The sequence below is a fragment of the Diuraphis noxia genome, unplaced genomic scaffold (genome assembly GCF_037042655.1).
Source record: "Diuraphis noxia isolate RWA-SAM2 unplaced genomic scaffold, SU_Dnox_SAM2 contig0001, whole genome shotgun sequence".
NCBI lineage: Eukaryota > Metazoa > Arthropoda > Insecta > Hemiptera > Aphididae > Diuraphis > Diuraphis noxia.
In genome coordinates this window covers 32,342,451-32,368,635 of record NW_028301711.1, presented here as the reverse complement: position 1 = coordinate 32,368,635, position 26,185 = coordinate 32,342,451, and the positions used below count along the sequence as shown (strand labels likewise).

The window sequence follows — 26,185 nt, the reverse complement described above, 5'->3', positions numbered from 1 at the left end:
ATATTTATGCATTGCTGAAAATCGTTGCGGTGGTCCTTCTCTCTGCAGTATATCATACCTACGTCATATATATTGGGCTCGGTTAATATTAAAACTATTCTACTTATATCACTGTATTATTACTATTAATTCCTTTGTTATTACATAATTCTAATTGTTTTTAATATCTAATTTAAATTAGATAAAAAAGTATTGGCTAAAAGAAATTATATTGTGTGTTGGTATGGTATCCCCGAATCAATCATAAACATGACATATTGTTCTAATAATTAATTATTCATTATGCGCATACCCCAGACGTCTATTATCCATTATTGCTTGTATTTTGTAATTAAAAATATATTACACAGAAATCAACATCATTATAAAGCTTTATAGAATATTGATTTTTTTTGGCCGCATTAATTTGATTTATTTTCGCAATTTATACGAAATAACATTAATTAGGTTTAGGTATACATTTATCGTGACTGTATTGTTAATTTTAATATTTCTTAGAGCATTGTATGTATAATTTTACGAGTGTTTACAACGTGATTAATTCTAAAAGTAATTTTTAGTGCAAAAGACATCCGAGCTCTGAAATCGGAGCAATTTATTTTTGCTGAAAAAACTGATGTGAGCGTGTAACGAAAAGATAACACGGAATTTCAGATTCGATTATCGTGGTAAATAAAAGTTAATCATAATATAAATTGTAATTTACAATTACATTGGTGTCATACACCGCAACCAAACGACTATATAGCAGAAGACGCGATAATTGCAGAAAAATAGAATAAAACGGTAACGAAGCCCATCATCGGTGTGTTTAATATTATGCAGTTACTGAGGCGTCAAATATACACTATTGAAGGTGTTCAAATAAACGACATCACATAATTGGATCGTTCTTTGAAATGTACACATAATAATAATAATAATAATAATAATAGTAGTAGTATATGCTTTTATACAGACATCAGCCGCAGGCTTATAAATATATATTATATACGATATACACGATACAGTGCACGTTTAATATATCATTTAAAAACATGTATGTATGGACTCCTATATATGTATATATGATACAACTTCGGCACACAGGCGATGGCGCTCTCACGTATACGATTGCGTTTTCCGGCGAATTCTATACAATATAACGACATTATAGTCTCGTCCCGACGTTATGGACGTATACATATATATATATATATATATATATATATATATATATATATATATATATATGTAAAGAGATGGCGCAGAGTATATAGGTACCTAAAACTATACTTATATACCTATATAATCTATATATATATACCTATACATCCGACGACGACGGCCGTTGAGTGTAATATATAGATGTGCGTATACGACACCCGGCAAAAGGTCGGTCGGCGATGGGTTTCCCTCGGCGTGTAAGTTATTGGGGTGCCGTCGGAAACTTTACGCGCGACGTTCATTGCGTTTCGGCGCGCGGCGTCGGGGATTGGGCGGGTCGGCGGCAGCGACGGCCGTATATAATATATAACGCGGTAGTCGAAGTAATTCCGAGATGCTCGCCCGGTCGTATTTCTCGTCCTCGTCCGAATAAACTTATTCGTAAATTTATACCCCGGCGATATATATACATGTATTATAATAATATAGCTATATACACGAGAGCCCACATCGGTTAGAAGGTAGCAGGTTATACATACACCCACGCACCCACATGTACTCGCGGGCTTACTACATTGTGTAATGTGCAGTATACATCGTATTATATTGTAATATATATATATATATTATAGGTGTGCGTGTGTACACACAATACGAGGGTAAGTCGTCGTCGCGGTCGTCGCCGTAACATTATATAATCTCCGTTTAAACATACACATGTATATGTTTATTTACCTATTCAAACAATCGCGGTGTTAAAACCGCAGACACCTGCAGCGGCACACAATAATTATTACATTGTGCATCATATTAACTTTTGACAATAATAATGTCTATATTATTGAAATATTATTATTATATATAGGTAGCTACAACTATGATATATATTATTATTGTAGCTGCTGGTCGGTATAGTCACATCTGTCCACCTACCATCTATCTGTCCTGTGCTACCGATACTTATAATATGTGAATATAAATGCACAACTGCGCCTCGTGATAAATCGCCGTTTTGCAGGTTGTGTGCGCAAGTATACGTTAATGGTATCGAGTTTACGAATATATTATTATTATTATTATTTATAACACTCCAAATTTATATTCCACTAGGTTTTTATGTAAAAATATTCTTATGCGCGCGTATATGGGTACCGCAACCTCTGTCAAGTCAAATCACACCGCCGCGGTTAAACGGGCGCTAACGACGTCGTTATGTTATATAATGTAATATACGCACGTCGTACCTACACGGTTCTTTTTCGACGACGAATAATTATTATAAATCACACGAGCACAATAATAATATATAATATAATATGTATCACAATACTCCCCTATACCTATTATATACGAAACATGTATAACATAATATACATAATAGCTTTACCCGTCAAGCTCAAATTTTGGATGAAATAATTTTTATCTACTCTGTTGAAAATCATTTTTTTTAAATGCCGGTGCACAAGTAATTAATAACATGTTATGCACCCACCGCTGTCCCGCAAAGGCAAACAATGCACCATATAATAGTATAATATGATCGTCAATTATTTTTTTTTCTTTATCGATCTCAATATATGCAATACATTATTGTCACGTTGTATTTGCATATTACTTTAATGAAATGTTGGATACTTTACAGAAAAGGTAATAAGTAGGTATTTGAAAAATAAAAATAAGAAAAAAACAGTATGGAAGATTTTCGGTGGATTTTAAGGGGTAAAGGCATTGCATCTTTAAATCACATTATTGTATAAATTGTTTTATTGAATTGTTTTGATCTGCGCAGGGTTTGGTCGTAGCCCCGAGGGATGAATAGTTGAGGTTTTCGGAAATTTCGAGGTTTAGTAGGTCCTGATGGGACTTTGTGTTATAAATTATGGTGATGTATATTGACTCATATCGTTAGCCTGATACCACAGGCCTCTCGCATGAGGGTGTCTCTCACCCTATTATAGCCATTAAATATCCCCAGATCATCAAATATTATGAGATTATTTTATCAGCCGTTTATAATACAATTATAGAATACCTATATTATACTCGTATATTTTCTTGGATAGGAATAATTCTATACTCGTCTGCAGTCATTTATTATGATATAGCACTGTGTCTGCTACATATATATATATACACGTATATGTCAGCGAAAAACCGCGGGTTTGGTTCTAATAACTACGAAATGTATATAATAATAACAAGTAACATAATGTATATATTATACAGTATACCATCACTGATCTGCACCAAAACACACACACGCATCACCACACAGTCTCGCGCTTATATATATAGGTACCTCGAAGAAATACGGTTTCGCTGAACACGCCGCCACCGCGTCTCGAACACGCACTGCGGTCGCTACCACGACCATAATATACGCATGGTATATAGCTGGTAACTACCAATCTACCCATATATTACCTGACCTACCTACCAATATATATATATATATATATGTATCATACACTCGTACTATAAATCGCGTACTTGGACGTGTACACGCGTTTAATATATATATATAGTATATGTAGGTGTACGGTTGTTTGTGATGCGCTCTCGTGCAGTGTTCCAGAGGGATTCGCGTTACCAGCCGTGGTTGGCGGGCGGCGGGTGTTTAAAATTCTCTTTGGCCCCGCGCCCGTAATATTATTCGGTATAAATACGAACACACACACACACACACGTGGCACACAAGCGCTATCGATCGACCGCTCTTTTCCTGCGAGTAATTAATTAACGACCGAACGGAAGAGGGTATATATATATATTATTATATATACATACATATTACATACGAGCCGCCTCGGAAAGTTTTCGTCTCTCCGCCTGCTCCTCATCGTCCTCTACCACCGCTCTCTCTATCACCCTTTCATCGCGTGTATATATATTTTATATGTATACTAATATATACTAATCGGTACACTACGCGGTTGTTGTTGTATTTAACCGCAGCCGCCGCCGCTATTTGTTATTCGTCATTGTCATCATCGTGTACTTACATAATATAGAGTAGTTCTCGTCGTATTTTGTACATAATTATAGTACAAACCTTAAGCATCGCACTCGTGGTAAAATAATATGTCTATGTATATCGAATGCCGATCGATAAATATTAGGTAAGTATACCTATATACTACACGGCGATAATTGGCGATATTTTTTTATAACATATATATATATATATATATATTAGTATTTGATTTGTATGAGTTGTTTTTGACGGAGAAGATTTGAAGAAGAAAAAAATACCGGAATACCAGAGAATATTCGTTGCTTTTGTCAGATTTTTTCCGTCGTAATCAGCTGCAGTAAGACCCGTCGTCGCGCGGTCGTAATTCGTATACCTACATCATACGAATGGTTTAGGTTCACTGTTCGCATTCGTCGTCGTAGTTTTATAAGAAGTAATAACGATCTATTCGACGGCCGAGGTGGCTTTCGCGCGTGGGTTTAACGACCCGCAGAGCCGCCTTCTGTCATACCTTCGGCTAATGACGATATTGTCGAAGGTATATATAGTTATAACATATTATATTATTATTATTGGTAAAACGCGACGGGAGTGTAATGGACCGCGCAGCGACAGAATTATTTGGATGGCAACACTACTACTAATACCTATGTACAATAATATGTATAATGTTTATATATATATATATATATATATATATTATATTATGTAATCACGGCGACATAGGGTACCTACTGCTCGTTAGGCGCGAGCAGGTGTTTACATGGTCTCTGCGAATTCACGGAACCTCGGATTATACGCCATAGAATCTTTTTTTATTTCGACTCGTTATAGTTACTCTGGCCGAGCAAAAAACAAATTGCCATCCATTATACACGAAATAACCTGCTGTGCTTGTGCATAATACAATGTAATCTGCTGTGTGTAACGATGGAGATAAAAATCAATATACCTATAGACGCTTCCGTTGCAGACTGATCGAAACCGTTTCCCGCGATGTTCCATATCCGTCCATCATCACATATCTGTAGCACTAAACGCGCGTCCCCCAAAAGCTGAAAACATTAATTCAATCTACCTCGCATGAGTACAAAAAATAACTCGTTTAGGGTAGAAATTATAAAATAATTAAAAACGCCTACATAGCGGCGGAGTCGAATCAACTTTATAACACGAGAAATACTTGATACATCAAGAGATTATAATCACAATATTTTAGTCCCACTACTCGTGGTGAGCAAAGCGTGAATGAAAATCGGAATTATGCACTCTCTGATGATAAAACCTTTAACGACTTTCCAGCACACGTCATATGTAAATTTAATGTACAATCGGAATGGGAAAATAATAACGCCTGGTTAAAATATGCATATTTCATGTATATCTGACGAGATATATATATATTAACCAATATTATGACGAAGCGATCGATAATAATATTAAATAGGTATGACAAAAATGTAGGTTGGTACGTGTATAATATAATAATATAAAATTATAACCTACGTATAGTAGTTTGATCATAAATATTTGATGAGTTTCTAATTGAATTGGTTTTTAAGCGTTTGTGGTCTCTCTTTTAATTTTGGAATTAAACGAAATGATATATTATTACGATAGTAATAATAATATAATGCTTGGATTTCGGAATACTGTAACAAGCTCGGTGAGGGCGGAGATTGGAGAGCATCAATCGAAGACACGCAATCTGCCCAAAGTCAGGGTATTATAATAATAATATTATAGGTACGGTCGACGACGTTCGCTAAATGTCGTAGCAGCCAGCGTATATAGCAGTTTTCGCGAGATAATGATATATTTGATGACAATCGGAAGATTCTCGAAAGTCTCCCGCGGAAGTCGGTCAACTGCCACAGCACCCGACAGCTAGACGTAATAATACATTACGTCAAAGTCGTCAAACTGTTTTCTCGAGGGCTTCAAGATAATGTAAACGCCATTGGCGACGGAGGAGAATCAATTATAAATTACTGTGACGAACGACGACGTTTTCGTCGTCCACGTCCACGGCGGCGGCGTATATTATAATTCCGGCGACACGATTAAATAACGACGCCCCGGGCGTTATCGATAACGAGGAAACGCGGAATAATATAATAATATTATTATACGCGTGATGCGTATATAACCCATCTACGTATATTATGCACATATATACAAATAGGTATTCTCGTAGGATGTTAGAGAGGAAATTAACGACGCCGACGACTGCTGTTGCTGCTGCTGCTGTGGAGATCCCACCCCTCTGCAATATGTTCCCTACCACCAATCACCACCATTAAAGAACCAACCCTCCGCGATACCCCGCGCGTAACCGCGTTTGAAAATCGCCAGAGGCTGCAAATAGGCGTCGGATATTATGATTTCTTCGACTACCATATGTGTGTGCGTGTATAATGTGAATTTGTGTGTGTGTGTGTGCATATTATTATTATTTATACCCTCGCGGCGCCAACGCGTTTCCTCGACCGAGCGGATATTTTATTTTATATATCGAGTTGTTCGCCAATTGGTTTATCGGCGTTTCTTTCGTTAATATTCACCACTCTATATAATTATTATATATATACATATACGCTATATTATAATATATATCTGAAATCGTGTTTGCGTGAAATATCAAAGCGGGTATATTACTTTCGAAGAAAAAAAATCTAAGCATTCGCCTTCGCGCGCACATATAAACGAGAAAATAACATTATCGCCGCCGACTATATTGTACGTATAATGGGATACATCATGCCTTTAAGCTTTTTTTCTATCCCTAAAACATAAAATGATTTCTATCTCGACGTTTATCGCATACGACTTTTGAGCCTCCAAAGCGATTCGTGTTCCGAAAACCAATATAACCACGCGATACGACGCACTGCTATTTACGAAAAATATAAATTGGATATGCGCCTGAATGTCAAAGGTCAAACGAAAATCGTATACGAATATTTGATTATATATATATATAAAAAAAAAAATGTAAATTCAAAAAAGTTATTCTTTTTCGTGGTTTTACATATTTTTACTCATAAGGAATTTATTATTTACTGTAACACAATAAAGTTATATAAATAATATTATATAGGTACCGTACATCTTAAACATTTCACCGTGAACTTACAAATTTTAAGATGATAATTAGTTGTTAATTATTATTATATTACTTATATACTAAATAGCGCATATATATATATATATATATTATAAATCATTAGAAGGAATTTAGTTTGAGTAGATAGTAATTTAAAAAAAAATGCAGTAATTAATACTATTTATTGTGAACAAATTTATCAGTAAAATCAAAATTTAAGAGTTTGTTTAAAAGAAAATATAAACTATTTCAATAATTTGTAACTTATATAAAATTAAACATATTGTATTTAAATATTCCATCACGGGTTTTTTAAGTCTACGGTGATGCATCTACGTTGAAATCTAAGCATCTCGAATATTTAAATAAATCATTTACTGCACGACAAAAATAATCCAAAATAGTAATCAATTTGCACCGATGTATTCAAAAGCAAAGATACATTTATATATATATATATATATTTCTATATCGGGAGTCGAATATAGAACACCAAAAAAATAAAATAAATGACATTAAAAGTTATTTTAAAGCCTGGATAAACAGCTATGTTGGTTTCTTGTTAATTTATATAAATGTCTTATTTTTAATAGGTACTACCAAAACAGAAGTACAGTTCAAAATTTTCTCAAAAATTTCACAATAATGAAAATCACTTCTTAGTTCAAAATTACGAATTGTGAGGAATTAATAAAATATATTCCTTCCAAGGACTTTAAATTCACTATATCTGCTTTCATAAACAAATTATCAGTGATTGTCGGTGATTCAAACACTACAATGGATTTAGTATTGCAAAAACTATGTATTTTTCATCCTCGCCATTAAGAAGATATTTTAAAACTTATGCCAATTTATAAATGTAAAACGTGCAATTATTAGCAAATTTAAGGGTAACAAATAATTGTATTTTAAAGTCAATATCAGATATTTCTTATATTTCTTGGTTACGTTTTATTTTGCGTTATGTCAATATAAATGGAAATACAAAAAAACAGTTCTTAGAGTTTTCACCCTTAGATTGACATAGTTCATAAAGCTTGATATTTTATAAAAATAATAATTACCTAACTGATTGTCACAGGTAGCACTATAAATGTTGAATTCATACCTAGAATCTACGTCCTAGAAAGAAAAATGAACAAATTTGCAACAGCTCATTTTCCTAATTTGGTCTGAAGATATGCAGACATATATAATAACAATTTAATGTTTTTGTTAAAAAATTATACAAACTAATTTTATCCTAAATTCATTGTATAAACGTACCCATAGAATAATATAAATCATTGATTGATGATATAGGTATTTTAAATAAATTATACGTTAATAGGTTAAGATAATAACTCACACTTAACTATACATTAATAAACTTAACATTTTAAATTGTGTTAATCGTCGAGCTTTTTCTGATAAGCTCTAAAATATATAAAATTAAAAAAACTTTTTAAGTATATATTAATTACTTTAATAATCGATTCAATAAAATTTTAGTGCACTCTAAAACGTTTAACTGATTTTCCACATTTTTATGAATGTTATACATGGTGGGATCGATTGGCAGATAGTATGAAATATGAACAGAAGCCGACAGAAACGATATTTTTTCTTATTTTTTGAAAGAATAGTGGTTGGGTGGAATCTATAAATCTCTCCATTCCTATCAAATAGGAAAACAAAATAATGTAAGTAATATGAAATGCTATAAAGTTAATAATGATAAAATATTATGCCGATGCGGTGTGAAGGTAATAATATGAAATATATATGCGCCTATAATATAGGTTTATATTATTCGTACAGGTTCAGTCTATAAAAATGACACGGAACGTGTAGTAAAATTAATAATTTACGACTGACGATTTGTCAATATGTTGAGAAAATTAAAATAACTGTGTGTACAACCATATCACAGGAATTGATTGCCCTTCAAATTCAGCATAGGTACTTTTATTAATATCCGTATACATGTATATAACAGTTTCCGTCGATTTCGACGCCACTCAAAATCATCTATTCATTTGATGTACGCGTATTGTGATGTACCTACGCCACTTGCGCCCGAAACATTAAATAAATATATGTTTCCGTCATCTCGCTGAAAACATCATCGTTCAACGACGACGTGGTGCGTGATGTATACATATGTATCTATATATACATATAATATAAATAGTTATACGGAAACGACGATCGTACATACATATATATACGTAAAATTCACGACTCATAAGGCGTACAACGGCGCACGTTATTAATTATACGCTCTTGTGCGCGACAGTCAAAGCCGTTGCCAATAAACGGCGTCTATATTATAACATGGAATAACACATATATTATATATATATATATATATATGCGTCACTCGACGAATCAAAACCCTTTGCGCATTAGCGTTAGATATAAATTTCACAATATGTGTTTATATATCACATACACTGTAAGGATTACCATCACGTCTATAATGATATCACGTTATATCGTTATGATATATATATATATATATATATATTGGGGAGCCGATTCGACGCAAGATAATAATATTATGTATAGGCGTTTACTAACATATATGATATATTATGTATATTGTATATTGTATACACGAAATATCCGCAGTGCTAATACGATTTGTTAACGTCGACGGACGGATCTTCCAGCCAAACGGCGAGATCGCAACGATCGGCCCGAAAATCCCTGCATAGTTAATCCCTGCTCGCCTGTCTTATTCCAGTGACATTATCGCGGTGGTATATTATATCCGAACAAACGTGGACGACGTCCCAACATATATTTTCCCGAGTCGTAGTAGGCAGCTTTATTCACCAATCATGCTCAGCCACATTAATTTTCTTCAATAATGCAGTTACTCAAAATCTGTTTTTTTTTCTGAATTTTTAATGGAGTATAACTAAAGACCATATCTGTGCGTATGTTAAAATCCGAACGGTTATTTTTAAATTATTCAAAAATTTAACTTTGTGTACTAAGTATAGTAATTAACTAGGTAATTTATATTAATTTATATTAATTTATACTAACATTTATTATTTTTAAAAATGGTCCAAGTATAACAAGATCCAATTCATTCTATATTTTTGTAAATCCATTTTTAGAGATCATTACCCTTAGTATAAACATTTTAATTACTAAAAAATTGCATGATTAAGTTTAAAAAAAAAAGTTTATAAAAAATGGCTCAGTATAAAAAGACGGCGCTCAAATGAAAAACATAATCTTATGACATTCCTTAAGTAGTAATATACATAATATACCTATCAAGAATTTTAAAACATAGAATTTAACTTTATCTACTCCAAATTCCAAAAATTAGAATTTCAACGAATTAAAGGAAAAACGGATGTGAGCATCCCTGGTGAATCACTCTGTATATTTAAAATAAACTGTATTGAAGTGAACAATGTTTGCGATATAGTAAATTTCTCGATTATTCAGGGCTTTGGGGACAACAAAAGCGTATTAATTAAACAAATACGATAATATATCAGTAGTATGCTATAAGTGTTTTAGATAAGATGCACGGGATAAAGAGGCTAGGCGGTGTTTGGATTACACTTTTCACCCGTCTTGGCGCGAGAGCAATATGCAGTCGTGTATTGAATTTTAAACCAATTGTTTCTTTGGAAACTTCGATTCCGAGTTCGAACTCATACAAGCTATTATTTAGTTTCTACACCATTTTAAGAGTTAAAAAAACAAATTATATAAAAAGCAAGAAATACGTACTAAGTTAATTAATTTAAATTAACAATATTATTTTAAATAGTTGTCAATACCCACAATTAATTTAGACTCTATAATTGTAGTAAATAATCATGGTTCACTACAAAATATATTTATTGGTGGTTATAAATTATTGGAAAGTCAACTATATCTTATGATGTAATATAATTTACCTATAATTAATTCACCAAGAACTCTGGAAATTTGAAAAACATTACCTATATAATCGTGTATACTTACTTCCCATGTTCACATTTTAATCGATAAATAGTTTGGCTATATATGAAACTCTCGATCACAAATGCTACTTTTACTGTCCCCAAATGTGTTTTCTACCGAAGCAAAAACAAAAAACACATCATTGTAAAACCAATAAGGTCCTTGCGACGACGGTAAGTTTTTATGCATTCTGTAAACTACATATTTTTGAGAAGAAAAAAGGAAAAGTGACGTGTGTATAATATTATACGTACTACGCATACTATACTTAAACATAGATAGTATATATTATGCTCGTATATGTACATACTTACATATACATACTATATATTGTGTATAGTGCTATTAAATACACCCGGCGGCAGCAGCAGTTTGCAAGATAACTCACGTAATGTAATGAAATTTTCTTAGAGCAGTTTTATTTTTTTATAGTAAGGGTGGTCTTTGCTTGTGAAAATTAATTTCACCGTATACACAACGCTATGTGGATTAAACACATAAAATATACACGCCCGGTGCAGTCATAACGACTGTAATATACTGTATACTGTATTATAGTGTACCTACCTACGTCCTACATATTATTATATATAACCATATAGAAGTGTATATAATATTACGTCGTAAGTCATTATTATAGAGTAGGTGATTTTGAAATCAAGTGTGTTGGGGATAATATTTGATTTTGTTAGCGAAAAACAGTGCCGAAAAGTAGTTAGATGTTCGTATATATATAAATATATTATATACGCTGCACTCCATGTATATTGTGTATATATTATATATATATATATATATAATACGTAATAATATTATGTCGTCGTATAATAAATCCACGGTCGAATGATTCGAGTATAAAGGCGACGAATTTATAGGGTGATTCGACGTATTTAAACATTTCCCCCATGCAACTCTCGCCAGCCAGCCCCACTTTTAATACAATAATATGTTTTTGAATTTGTAAATTATATATTATATCTTTTCATTTTTTTATCACGAAACATAAAATTAAAAAAAAAAATTGTAATTAATTAGATGTAATTACTGTAGTATTATATAAAAATATATGAGAATATAAGAATAAATATTTACCAACGTATATATATATATATATTAATATACATATGTAGCTATATTAAAATAGAAAATATAAATTCTCGATTTTTTTTATCATTTATTGAAATTATGAAGCTTGTATTATTCAGTATATATCACTAACGAACTTCATTTATGTTAAATCAAGACCGAGTCTATATATAGTTTAAATTCACGCACATAATGTAAACGAATTCAATCTACCCTTAACTTGTTCTTATTGCGTTTTTTGCGTGCAGAGCGATGTCAGTGCAGAATACAGAAAATCGTGAAAAAGATTTATTTCACTCGAAGTTGAAAAAATATAATACAATTTTAATTAAATAAACTTTTTATTAATTGCTCACATAAAAATATTCCAAGTACTTTTAAATGTACTGTAATTAAGGTGCTTTCACAAACCCTGAAGATTGCACGTTTGAATAAATGATCCAAGTTGTAGTTGCTTTTTATATCATTGATCCAATAAGACTATAATGACGTAGTAAGGTGTCCACTTTAATTACTTTTAATAACTTATGTTTTATTTATATAATACTCTATTATTTCCTGGAGTTTAAAATGTTATTTGATATTTCTAATTGACACGTGCCGGATGACATTTTATTTTAGTCTTGTAACATTTATTTTAGATTCTGAGTGGAGCGAGGAATGTATTGATTTTACAATGATATGTGTTTTATTTTTGTAATTTTTTTATTTTTTGTGTCTGTTGTCACGTTTTGGGGCAATAAAAGTACTTCGATTTTCCACAACTTATCCTATATAGTTATATATATAACTATATAGTTAACTTTATAACTATTATTCTCACATTATATTATTAGACAGTAATTTGTTATTTTATTTTAATATGTTTTTAAAATATCTCTTATAACGTAATATACATATATATATATATATATATATATATATAATGATGCATATGTTTGAGAAATCATTATTTGTATGTTATTTGACGTTCAGAGAACGTTGCATACTATCAAACAATGAATTATATTTAAAGAGCCTAAAGTACAAAAATCCTCTATAGGTGCATTTCAATCGTTAAAACATCATCAATCATGTATTACTATCCAATACAATGAATCAAAAGAATTATACCTATCACCATTCTAATTGACCATTTACTTATTTAAAGAGAAACCATCAGACTGTCATGCCAATTATACTATCATTTATTTATTTTTTATATAAATAAAATCATGTAAATATAGCAAATACCAAACAATTAAATTAGTAAATAAATCTCACTTAAGTTCTAATTTTTTCCATATTCAATATTTTATAATATAATGGAGAACATACTAATATAAGGAATAACAATCTTATTTTTAACTCGTTTTCATATTTTTGACAGTCAAATCTTTTCAAATAAGTAATATATATATATGCATATATATTATATATGTTTAAAACACATTGAAAACACTTAATTTTTTTTAAAATTACTATTTCAAATGATATATATGTTTTTACAATTAATGAAACCTTAAAAACTCATTTTCGTTAAGTTTTGAGTTATATTCAGGCACAACCATGTATAGGTATGTCACTCGACACAATAAAATATTTTAAATTATATATTTTGGTAAATGTTTTACTGAGATTGAATTAATTTACTCAAATCAATTAATTTTATTTATAATTTGACCTTTTAGGTTTGTATATTCAATATTCATAAAATGTCTTTCCAACAATGCTGAAATTCAATCTTTTGACGATAAAAATAGAATTAAACTTAAACATAATGAAAATCATTTTTTTTCGTTTCAATTTAATAATTCCTTATTCTACCTCAGTTTTAAACAGTATTTGTTGAAGTGTTAAATAATATTAAAATAATTTATAATATAAATACATAATGAATGGTAAAAAACGAATTTTACTGTATCGAATTAAACTAATATATATAAGAAAATAATTGGTTTCAATTTATGGAATTGGAAAATATTGTCAATCATAAAAAAATTTAAATTTCAAACAATATATATTTGATTACGTTAAAATATTTGTTTTAAGAATTAAGATGGTAAAAGTCAATAAAATAAAATTTTCAGAATTAACTATCACTTCATTGATTTAAGATACAATAAATATGATATAAGATGGGACATGGAATACTATACACAAGTCAGAAAGTGACGTGGCTTCGTACAACTTTGTATTATAGTCACATAATTATTTTAGATATCAAATAAAAGGTAACACGTTACACCTACATCTATGAGAAATGAATGTAGAATAAATTGTTTTTATTTTTTACTATTGAAATGTAGGTCAACTTACATATTCATATTACCAAATCACTTAAAGTTTTCCTTAAACAATGTTAATCAATATATCATGAATATATTATAATATCTACGTGTATGACTAAATGTAAGTTATAATGACTAGGGATTAGATTAGAAATATTCAACTATGATTTGTTAAGGTGAATTTTCCGATACGCTTGTTTCTAAAAACAGATAAATAAAAAATAATAGATAATTATACGTATTAGCAATGAATCGTTCAACTAACTTAACCTCTACTAATTTTATAATTTTTGGATATAGACTTGTTCTAACTTAATTATTAATCATTATGTTTATGAATTATAGCAATTTAATTTTTACATCATATTTATAAAATACAATTTATTTTTAATAGAGTTTCAATAAATACTTTAAAAAATTCAAACATCAAACAGTTAACAAGTAAACTCATTATTTTTATACCCTCCATTATTATTTAGAAGTACCTATGTTTTATACATATAAAATTGTTGTAGAAGCGAAATAGGTACCGAAGTATAATAAGACACGTTCTTAGTATATTATACGGAAGTCATATCTGTTCTATTTTTCTAAATTATAAATAATAAAATGATAAACAGCTATTACAATATTATACAACGATTTTTAAAATATAAAATTGTATGCTAATTTGAACGTAATCGAATCGCTAATTATATATGCTGATAAATAATAAATAATTTATTCAGGCCAAGATAGTTTTAAAACAATTTTAATGTTATTTATTTGAGGATTAAAAATTTAGAATACATGTGCGAAACGCTGTTTTATAGCATTATCGTCATAGTCGCGTTACGCAGCATCCAAGTTATACATTTATAGACATTATTTACAAGTATATCGTATTTCCGTATGATTTTTTTTAATTATTTTTGATCACTCGCCAAACATCAAACGAGCATGTATTCCAATTTCCCGCGCTCCATTTTTCCACTAAACCAGAATTTATGTTTTCCTCTTATTTAATTTATAAATTATAATCGCAGTTTTTATTTAAAGTAAGAAAAGTCTCACGAACGACGGAGTTTCACGTATGTTCTATTGTCACATCTCGAAAACGTTCCATTTCTCATTCATTATAATTATTATTATAAAATATATTTCCCAACATTCTAACTATGATCTCGATTACTTCTTTACTACAATTAATATCTACCGTTATACTAACTCTTCATAATATTGTCCGTAGTCTTTGTTGGATCGTTAACGAGAATATCTTCAGCAAATAGTTGTATAAACGTTATGATATAGTATACAGTAATATTTCATTACTATTAAATGCGGTCAAAACACAATAACATCTATTATAGTAAACTTTTTGCGATTTTTCATTATAAATATTAAACTTGTTTATTATACTGGTTTAAAATACAACCGCCCCGGTTGTTTTTTTTTGTCACCCCGACAATATTATATAACTCGTGCATACTGAAAAACTAACTATATGGAGATACACTTTAATGGAATTCGCTCTTATTTCTTTTCTCTTTATATAACACTTCATCCAAAGTCACCCGTTGTCTGTATATATCTACATCCATTTATCCATCTATTGTTCGAAATAATATACTCTTTCGTGGAATGTGAATACGAATTAATTGTGGTTTTCACATTAGTAGTATACCTATATGGCTCAATAACATAACATACTCTTCGTCTATGTCATATAACAACAGCAGGTGGTGCCCGCCGTTCTTACCACTGACTCGTTACCGCCGTCACCACCGTATTATTACCTTTCGTGGGAGAATCTACCGCCGCCGCGCCGTCCGGTTTCCACTCGATTTTGACGTTAAATTCACTCGACCGAAAATCCTGCCGGGCTTGCGTCTAAGCACGTAGTCTACACACCGGAAAAACGTATACATCGAAACAAACGTCGTCGTATACCACTGCAGTACCTATAGGTAATATACCTATTATACATATACAGTATATTATATTATGAAAACGACGGCTTATCGCGTGTCCCGAAGAAAAGCCACGTCGTAATGGTCACGATAAAGTATTTAACTTTAAGATGACGCGCGTTTGAATTTGTACATTTTATACACGCTACACGAAGAACTTGTAAAGTTGTAACGTTTTACAACGTTGCTTTTTTTGGTATCGATGCGGTGGTGGTACAAAAGCATTCGTATAATATATATATATATATATATTTAGATTCATAAAATAAAATAAAAAAGCTGTATAACTATATAATTTAATGTAAAGTATAGGTAAGTACAACGAGATTGATTTTAAATGGAAGTTCAAAGCGCGTTGGGGTATATTTTAAATTTGAATATTTTTTTTTTAAATCAAGTAATCTCCCTTCTTTTCCTTCACTAATTCCTGTGCCTATAATCTCGTACATTATAGTCGCCTTTGTCACTCCATAATATACGGTTTCGTGCATATATCCGCATTATATAATGTATAAAGACTTGCGGCTTCAGGCGCGTACACTGTACAGGAATCACGGGCTGATAAATCCTACAGTGGCGAAAAACCCTCTCTTAAATCTCAAAGATTCTACGAACAGCTTTTAAGTACTGCCGCCATCTAAACCACGCAGAAAATACTCTGCATGTATGCACACATAAAATAGTTTTCAGTATATACGCTCTCAAATAGGTACTAAAAGAAAATAACTATATAATATTATAGTACTTTATAGAACCTGTACCTACTACAGTAAGTTATACGCGGCGAGTTGTCAATCTTTCTCTCCAAATGCCATACATTACAGTATGTGAACATACTTAATCATTCACAAATACAAATATAATATTGTAAAATATAAAAAATCTTTTGAAATTCTCATTTTTCATATTATAATAATATACTTGAATTCAAATCATAAAAATAACAAGGCAAATCCAACAATGAGAGTCGATATAAAATATATATAAAAAATAAATCCAAACGGTTATTCACAAATACAATAATACAACGAGTAGGTAAAATAATATAAACAGAATCTATATCATAATACGGCCATTTAATTTATAAGTACCTATTATATAATATTGTATCATTATTGTCATGTGATTTTATTATTATAATTTTATTTTTTAAATTCGAATTTTTAAAATCCTATTATTAAATGTACGCCGTTATTATTGTGATTTGCTTGTCAGTCTCGAGCACGTAAAATATAATATTACTTTTTTTTCTATAATACTCTCGACCACACCGTTCCTGCCTCCGTCGACATTGCTATTATGTATATTCATCTTACCGCTGTTTTGTCAGTTACTATAGGTGCTGGTGTGCTACTCAACATAAGCTCAGCTCATTATTCTTATCCGCTCTTCCGAAGCTGCAGTATACATACTCTATATTTTTGCTGTTGTCCACTAGCTATATCCCCTTCTTAGCCCTCGCGTAGTGCCTACACTCTTCTCGGTATATATATATATATATGTGCATACTCAATTTATGCATCTACATTTTCAATGATTATCCCTCGTTTTCAACACACCCCGTGAATATGCGTGCCTTATTATTATTTAAATAATAATTACTATAATAGAGCAGTCGTATATATACTCGATGACGAGGAGAACAACCACACCACTACAAGTCGCGTATTCTCGGTATTTTCTCGATGCATTATTATAAATTTTAATTGCCCTGTTGAAACAAACAAGCACTGCCTCTGCTGCTGCCAACTATTGCATAAAGTAATACTACCTCCACTCATTTACCATCTCGTATATTCTAAAAGAGTGGAGGTAGAAACCATAATAGTACCTACTTTAATATTATGTGAATTAACATAGAATTTATATAACGCGTGATTTCGTTGCGTAGAATAGTTTTTAAGTCATTTTTACTCAGTATTAAAACATAATATTAACAAGTTATAATAATATACGCATAGCGCATGTACACCTATATACACAATACAGTTTATTATATTTTATAATACTACCTACAGCTATTGTAATTCGTGTATACATGGGTACTGGGTAGTTTGTGTGTGCACGAGAACTTCTACAGCGTTTATTATACAATTGAAGTTTGTCAATTATTATTTATTAATAAAGCGTTTTTATACGATTATACGCGCTTTTATTTATCTAATTTAGTACGTAGAGGTTATATGTTTGTATTAGTAGTAGTAATGGTAGTAGAAGTAGAAGTAGTAGTATAGTAAAGTCTATAGAAGTAGAACACGTTTACAAAATACGTAAGCCGCCACACTAAAATGATTGCCGTTACATTTATAGAATAAACATGCCTATAGAATATTATATTCACCGTATTTACCGTCTCGGTTAAACGGTCTTCTTTAACAGTAGCCATTACCGTTTCCTTTATTTTTTTGTTGTTCGATACCCGTTATACCGATGTCGATGACAAAAATAAACGGTGTTTCGGTAGTGGCGTTATACTTCTATATCGATTGTATATATATCGTGGTTTAAGTGAATTTGATACGGTTATATATATATATAATTGCATCTTATATAGGTAGTTTGGTATACAATACGAGGTATGGCAGGTATGTATAATTCTGCAGTATTATATATACGTATTCATGTATATATAGGCTATTTATCGGTCGCGTTTAAGTGTGAAAATGATTTCGATATTATTCTTTTCATATTCCCGTTGTTTTAGTGGGTTTATAGACTAAACACTAAAACATATAGCTATACCAATGACCACACCTCTTGGTTTTTTACCCATAAATTATTATGAATAGTAATATTATGGGAGCATAATGTTGTTTAATTTTGTCATAAAAGTGTAACGGTGCGATATTAGAAAAAGTGGGTACCTTAAAACAACTACCATAATAATATTATTATAATGGCTAATAATTGAACATGATTGCGCAGTGCAATTTTTTTTTGCAATACGTATGCAATATGTGTATGCAATACATACGATAATTTATCTGAAGTGGATAGATATTATACGATAGGTACGCAGAAGGTATAAACAAGAAAATAAAAAAATGCCCTAACGGCTTAAAACATCGGCATAGCTCGAGCGACCGGAAACGCCATACAGTGTCAAAACAGCAGAAGTTAAAGAAAAACACCTGTTTAATTTTTTTCCAGGTAATATCCCATGTACCGCACCATTAATACGCGCCTTCCCGTCGTCTTGTGTCGTCGTCACGCGTCGATCGTCGTTGCGCACCTAGCGCATCCATCAAGCACCGCCAAGGACGTAGTTCACACGGTGATTATAATATAGGCGATCGACTTACAATCAGTGTACCGTATCCAATTTTTTTTCGTATTATTATTATCATTATGGTTGTTATTATTCTCTACCCACCTATCCGTATGTCAACCGTTGTACGCGCAGTCATTATATTACGCTTTTATAAAATAATAATTGGTGATGTAAACTCGCGTTTCATACATATATACTTATACGACGACTGTAAACCCGCGAGTAGAGTTCATGAATATACAAATAATAATAATGAAAAAAAAGTCCCGTGTACGGACCGTCGCGCGTATTTTATAATGTACCTACAATATACGTAATATTATGTACGTATATACGATCACGATAATCGTGTACTTTTAGTGCTCTATGCACACAAACACTATTATATATATGCACGTTTATATGTATATAATATACTGTATAGGTACCAGCTATACATAGTTAATAGCGTTTTAAGCATTTTTTTTTGTTTTGCATTTTTCCACCCCTTCGACTAAATCATTATAACGTTTTCATATCGTCGCACGTCTATTGCCATGCAATTAGGACGCATATACGCATTATGCACAGCACATAACGATAGTGTATCGTATACGTATACTCGCTACTACCTGTTATTATAGTAAAATTACTATTACTGTTGTATATATGCGAAAGTAATATTGTGAACGTAATATATTTCAACCGTCGTTATACCCATTTCATCCGAAATTTATTCTTCAACTCGCTCGATATACACGGGAGATTATTGTTTATTTTTTTTTTTTATTTAGAGTTTTCACAGTTCACATACGTGTAAATACACGCACATTACGGGGCTGGTATAATATTTTACGACGATGCGAACACAATAAGTTCACGCTCTCATCTGCGCACACACACATCCACCCACATAAATATGTTATGTACTTAGGCTTACGAAGTACGTACGTATACGTGGGACGCTGGTAGATAGGTACTTTTATGTTCATATACGTATTACGTATAACAGTAGCGGTGATTGAGAGTTTTTCACACGCGCCAATCTTTTACCTGTCTACCCGCAATGACGTATAGTACCTACGCAACACACGCTGCGCTTCCCCTAAACACCGCACGATCGCTGCAGTGGTTCCCATCATCGTCATTATCATTATAACAAATACTCACACACACACACACTCACATTAACACTCATATGGGCCTGCGCCCGCGTAATCACAAAGGCGCTTACGTCCGTGGGAATAACCACACGTCTTAGCAGCCGGATTCCCCGACACCCCAAGAACATCGACGCATTGTCGTTCGTGGCGAAACGCCCAAGCATTAAATATATATTATATATATATATATAGAAAGTAAGAGAGAGAGAGAGAGAGAGAGTGTATAAGAAAGTCTATACAAGGTGTAACTAGTTTCCTGTGTACAAAACGGGGATGAATATATATATTTATATATATATTATTCATATAGGGTGGGCTATATATGTAGTGTTAAGCTCGTCTTTCTATAATGGGTGTGAGGAAAATGGAAAGTATAGTTGCCTACGCCTTATATTGTATTTGCTATATATACACTATATATATGCAGCAACGTGTACCTAATTTATTATTAAACTTATATTTTACGTTATTATATATATGGTGTGTGTCTAATGTCTATGCAATATGCATACGCATCGCCGCGTGGTAAATTTATTCAGAAGTATAACGTGACGAGGGATGGTGTGCACGGTGATTTTAATAGCCCACTCGGAAAAATCGCGAGTGATTTAAGTCTGTTGCGCTACACATTAATATTTCAAACTTTAACGCCGTGTGCCCAAAAGCATAATCGAATTTTCAGTTTATATTATTATATTATGTATAATGCGCTGTGTATTATATTATGTAGTAGCTACTACTAGGTATATACTATGTAGGTATGTATCTGTATATCGCAACAACGATGACTAAGTCTCGTTCGACCAAACTAAGCCGGATTGGGGAAACTCTACACATTGCTACTCTGTAGTTGGTCTCCAAGGAATTATTCTATCGCTCAATCTTTCTCACTCTCTCTCTCTTTTTCTGTCTTTTCGCGGTGGGCGAGACAAACAAAATAATATATAATGAAAAAGCCAAAAAAAAAAAATAAAAAATATATGGCACGAAACTCGTGGTCGCCCACGCCCTGTCCTGCATGCGGTCTTGGCGCGCGACAATAACCATCTAGACACGTACATCATGATATTTTTATTAAACTTGATTCTTTCCGCTTGCGCCAGTACGGAAAATAATAATGGTAATTAAAACGTTATAATTTTAGTATTAATTATTATTATATTATTGTGCATAGTGATGACGTACGGGTGTATAATATTATACTCGTAACATGCCTAATATCTTGAGGCGAACGGGGAACTGCTATAAAAGAAGACTACTGGGTGGCGTCGGCGCAACGAAAGCGACTGGACGATTCCATATTTAGAAACACGCGCGTTGACCATTAGATAAAAAAATTAGCTATAAAATAAAAACGCCACGCATAGTAATGCGATTAGCTGCCGCCGCCGCCGATTGTGACTACGACCGTCGACTACGCGACGGCCACGACGAAGCTTTTGACGCCACGCCGTCCGTAGTCTGTATATTTATAAAACGTTAAATTATTATTGTACACTAACGCATACGTCGTCGCATAATATTATGACGCGGCTTAACCGGCGACGCGGCGTAACTTTCGAATCGCCCGAGTCGCTTCTATATATAAACGCGTGTGCGGCGCATCGGTCGCCGTATAATATTATGTTATGCGTGTTTAATAATAAATGGATCGGCGGCGACGACGAATTTTATTATTCACTTGACGGACGGGACGCGCCGTTGCGGGTCGTCTGCAAAATCGCCACCACCTCCAATCGGACGCATTTAATACGCGCGCATAACGTTATATGTGCCGCACACGCTTATATTGTGTGCGATACGTGTACACATATACGCGCGCGCGCACACACACATATGTACACGGTCGGCTACTTATACTCGATGTACGATTACGCGTGATATACGCCTCCGTGTTCCCCGTTAAATTTAAAACCGAGACTCAAGAGTCTATTTTTACGCGTCCGTCCGTACACGACAGAACGGAGCAAGCGAGATCGGTGGATTCCGCAAACCGCACCAGTTTATTAGCACTGCCGCTGCTGCAGTCACTGTGTTATTATAGCGACGATGCGTTTTTGTCGTTCGCGGGTTTTTGAGAACGTAGAGCGACATAAAAACTACTGATGTCGTCCCGAAAGCGCATAATGTACGATATTGTGATTATATATAATATTAATATTACGGTGGTTAGAATGTTATTATATTTTATAGGTACTATATTACTATTATAACGGCGTACGAAAGGCTACAGCCCATTATGTATATAAATATATAATATAATATAATATTATACACATATTATATAACAATAATAAAACATTACGGGTGAATGGTGATAAAGAATAATATATTATTACGGCCACTGATTTTCGTCGTAAGTGGTGGTGGTGGTGGTGGTGGTAGTGGTAACGGCGGTGCAGGAGTGTTTTACACCCGTGGCCCAACGAAGAGATTGACGAGAAGTGTTATATAGGAACTACTATTATAGGAGGGGTGTGTTTTACGTCCGGGGATCCTGAGATTTTGGAAACTATTACCCTCGCCCCAACCCGCACACACTTCCGAATCTTATCGAGAACGTTCGAATGGCTTCGGTAAGGTGCACGTTTGTATGTACTACGTACCTTAACGATTTTCCTGTTCCGGGAATCTATATACTCGTATTATAATTATAATATTTGTGCATATTGTATAGTAAAATTGTGTACCTCGGGCAGGTTGCCTATTTCGATAAATTCTTTCTAGCGAAACTTATCTTTTAAGAAAAGATTTCCGAGATGTCGGTTTATGCAATATACCTACTCAACATAGGGTTCCGAAATATAATATTATTATAGATCTAGTTGCATATTATTATAGTGCGCAAAAACCGTCGACGTATAGCATAACATATTATTATTATGATAATAATAATGAAAAGCAAAAAAAGACAATAGCCATCATGCACCAATACCACAATCCCCATCCACTGACACACGGTCTTTTCAGGTATCACCGTATCGGTTACCGTATACGCAATACTTATACATCGTAAACCATATTATTATAACCCCAATGTCATTTCAGAAATGCACGTATAACAATCCCTTTCTTGTGATACTCATTATTAATATTAAGTATTAACTATACCATAATATTATATCCTTATCGGCGGCGCCTTCATATTATATCATATAATATAATATAATATATGCGTTCCCGCTCTATTCGATCTCAACTGATATACCTATCGCATTACGACAACACGATACCGACCACGGTGAATATCGTTATTCTCGTGTGTTTTATATCGATATATATACACACACACACACACACACACAAAGCTTTAAGTATACGGTCTAACCACTAAGATGCGTTACAAACATAATATTCGCGTGAGAATTATTAATACAAATTCGAATTTAATAAACGAAAAGTTAATTTTTATTCGTTTTGAATAGCCATGTCCATCGCGGTCAACAAATACAACCAGACGTAACGGTACGTCGTCGTGTATTCACATAATAACAATTCCGCAGTGGCATTGGCATAGACAAACCTAAGTCTAAAGGGATCAATCACTATTTGTTTTTATACATCGATAACATAATATTATGTATTATATGGTTTTACTGCATTATGTATAGTATAAAATATATAGTAAACAATTATAACTGGTAACAGTACCTTTGAACGTGGAGTTTGATAACACGGCGGCCGTGCCGGTGATCAAGAAGAAGATGAACATTGTTGCGATCATCAATCTGCAGCCCACAATTGTTGAACCTGAAGTAGTTAAAGCTTGCCGTCGCCACTTGACTGTTTTGGTACTTCCACCCCCACCACCAGAATCTTCTTCACCACCTTCTCCGCCACTGTCCGAAGACTTCATTGATCAAGTCGTGCTAACTAATGACTAATGTTCTTGAAATGGATTAAATGCATTGCCGAATGGAAGATACCGTCAGAGTCGGTGGTGGTTTAGCCACTGCGACTTTTCTAAGACTTCCGAGCACTTCAAAGAAGTAACTTCTTCGCCATTCAACGAGCGCCGAAAAGTTTACGATCATTTTATCTTTTTTTCTTTCTTAGTGTTTATTTCTGTCTGCCTTTTTGAGATATTTATAGCCTTGCCTGCCGCCAGCAACACTGCGGCAATCGTACAGCGAAATCTATAACAATTTGCAACTGTAACGATGTATTAAAGCAGACGACGGAGATTCAAAAAGGGGGATTTTTTTAAGTACGTATTTAAGGGTCGTCGTGTACGATATAATGGAATCGCGTCAACATATATTATACGATTCGGAATTTAATAAAACGACCCTCGCAGGATGAGGGTCGTCGGGGCGCGTGTTCGAGATCCACGCGGTCGTCCAAATGTGCGGTGGTTGAAGAAAAAGAAGAAAAAAGGAATAGAAGAAGTGAAAAAAATAAAACTTGGTGACTTGAAGATGACAGTTGTGGTAGTGCGGTGCCGCCGACGGGTTTCCTTATTCTTATCTCTTTTATTCCCGTTCCGGTCGCGCGGCGAGTTTCCGTACGACGCTAAGACTCGGCACACACTATGCCCCGCCGGGTGAAACGATCGCTCGCTCGCACACACCACTAAACGCTGACACACAGACACGCGCGCACACAGACTGTGATACACACACACTGACAAACTAACGTCGCTCACCGGGACGCCGTGACCGACTGACGACTGCTCGCCGCCGCCGCTGCTTGGAGCTGCCACCGCCGCCCGGCCGGGAGGTTTGCGTCGGTGACGGGCAAGAGGGGTGTGTGGCAGACGGATAATGGGCGGGCGGGCGCGGGAGGACGGCCGCGCGCGGTTCCGGGCCCGGCGATGACGGCGGCGGCGGTTTCTGCTGCCGCTACGACCGCCGGCGGCGCTCTCTGTTGCCGGCGGCGCGGCGGTCGCGTCCACCGTCGACGGCGACGTAGACGTCACGCGGTGTGGTGGTGGGTTCGTGGAAAACCGGCGGCGGCGAGATCGACAGACTATCGCGCGCCCGGGTGAAAAGCGCGGCGGTGGAAAACGAATCTCGCCGGCGCGCGCGCGCGTGTCCCCGAGAGAGACGAACCGTCGCCGCCGTCGCGTAGGGTAGTACAGAGATTATCGTTGTGTGCCGCGCTGCAGTGTACCAATGTACTTATTACATATATATTATATGTGAGTGTGTGTGTGTGTGTGTGTGAGCTGTACCGTGTTGCGACGGGTTTGAAATAATAAAAATAAATAATAATAATAATAAAATAAAATACCGGCGGCGCTCCGCTCGACCCCGCGCAATGACGGTGGCGACTATACCGG

At 33.7% G+C, this 26,185-nt stretch overlaps 1 protein-coding gene across 6 annotated transcripts in view; it reads right to left on the bottom strand.

Annotated features, from left to right (window-relative positions):
• nrm (neuromusculin) overlaps window positions 1-25,590 on the bottom strand; it is a 61,920-nt gene extending 36,330 nt beyond the window's left edge. For 4 of the 6 annotated variants that reach the window (XM_015507751.2, XM_015507749.2, XM_015507750.2 and 1 more), the window contains exon 1: window positions 24,556-25,589. In XM_015507751.2, coding sequence (XP_015363237.2) covers window positions 24,556-24,760 — 205 coding nt within the window. In that variant the 5' untranslated portion in view covers window positions 24,761-25,589. Of the gene's footprint in view, window positions 1-24,555 lie in introns of all 6 variants that reach the window. The other 2 variants (XM_015507746.2, XM_089223216.1) reach the window with 2 other exon arrangements.
• Window positions 25,591-26,185: the final 595 nt, after the last annotated feature.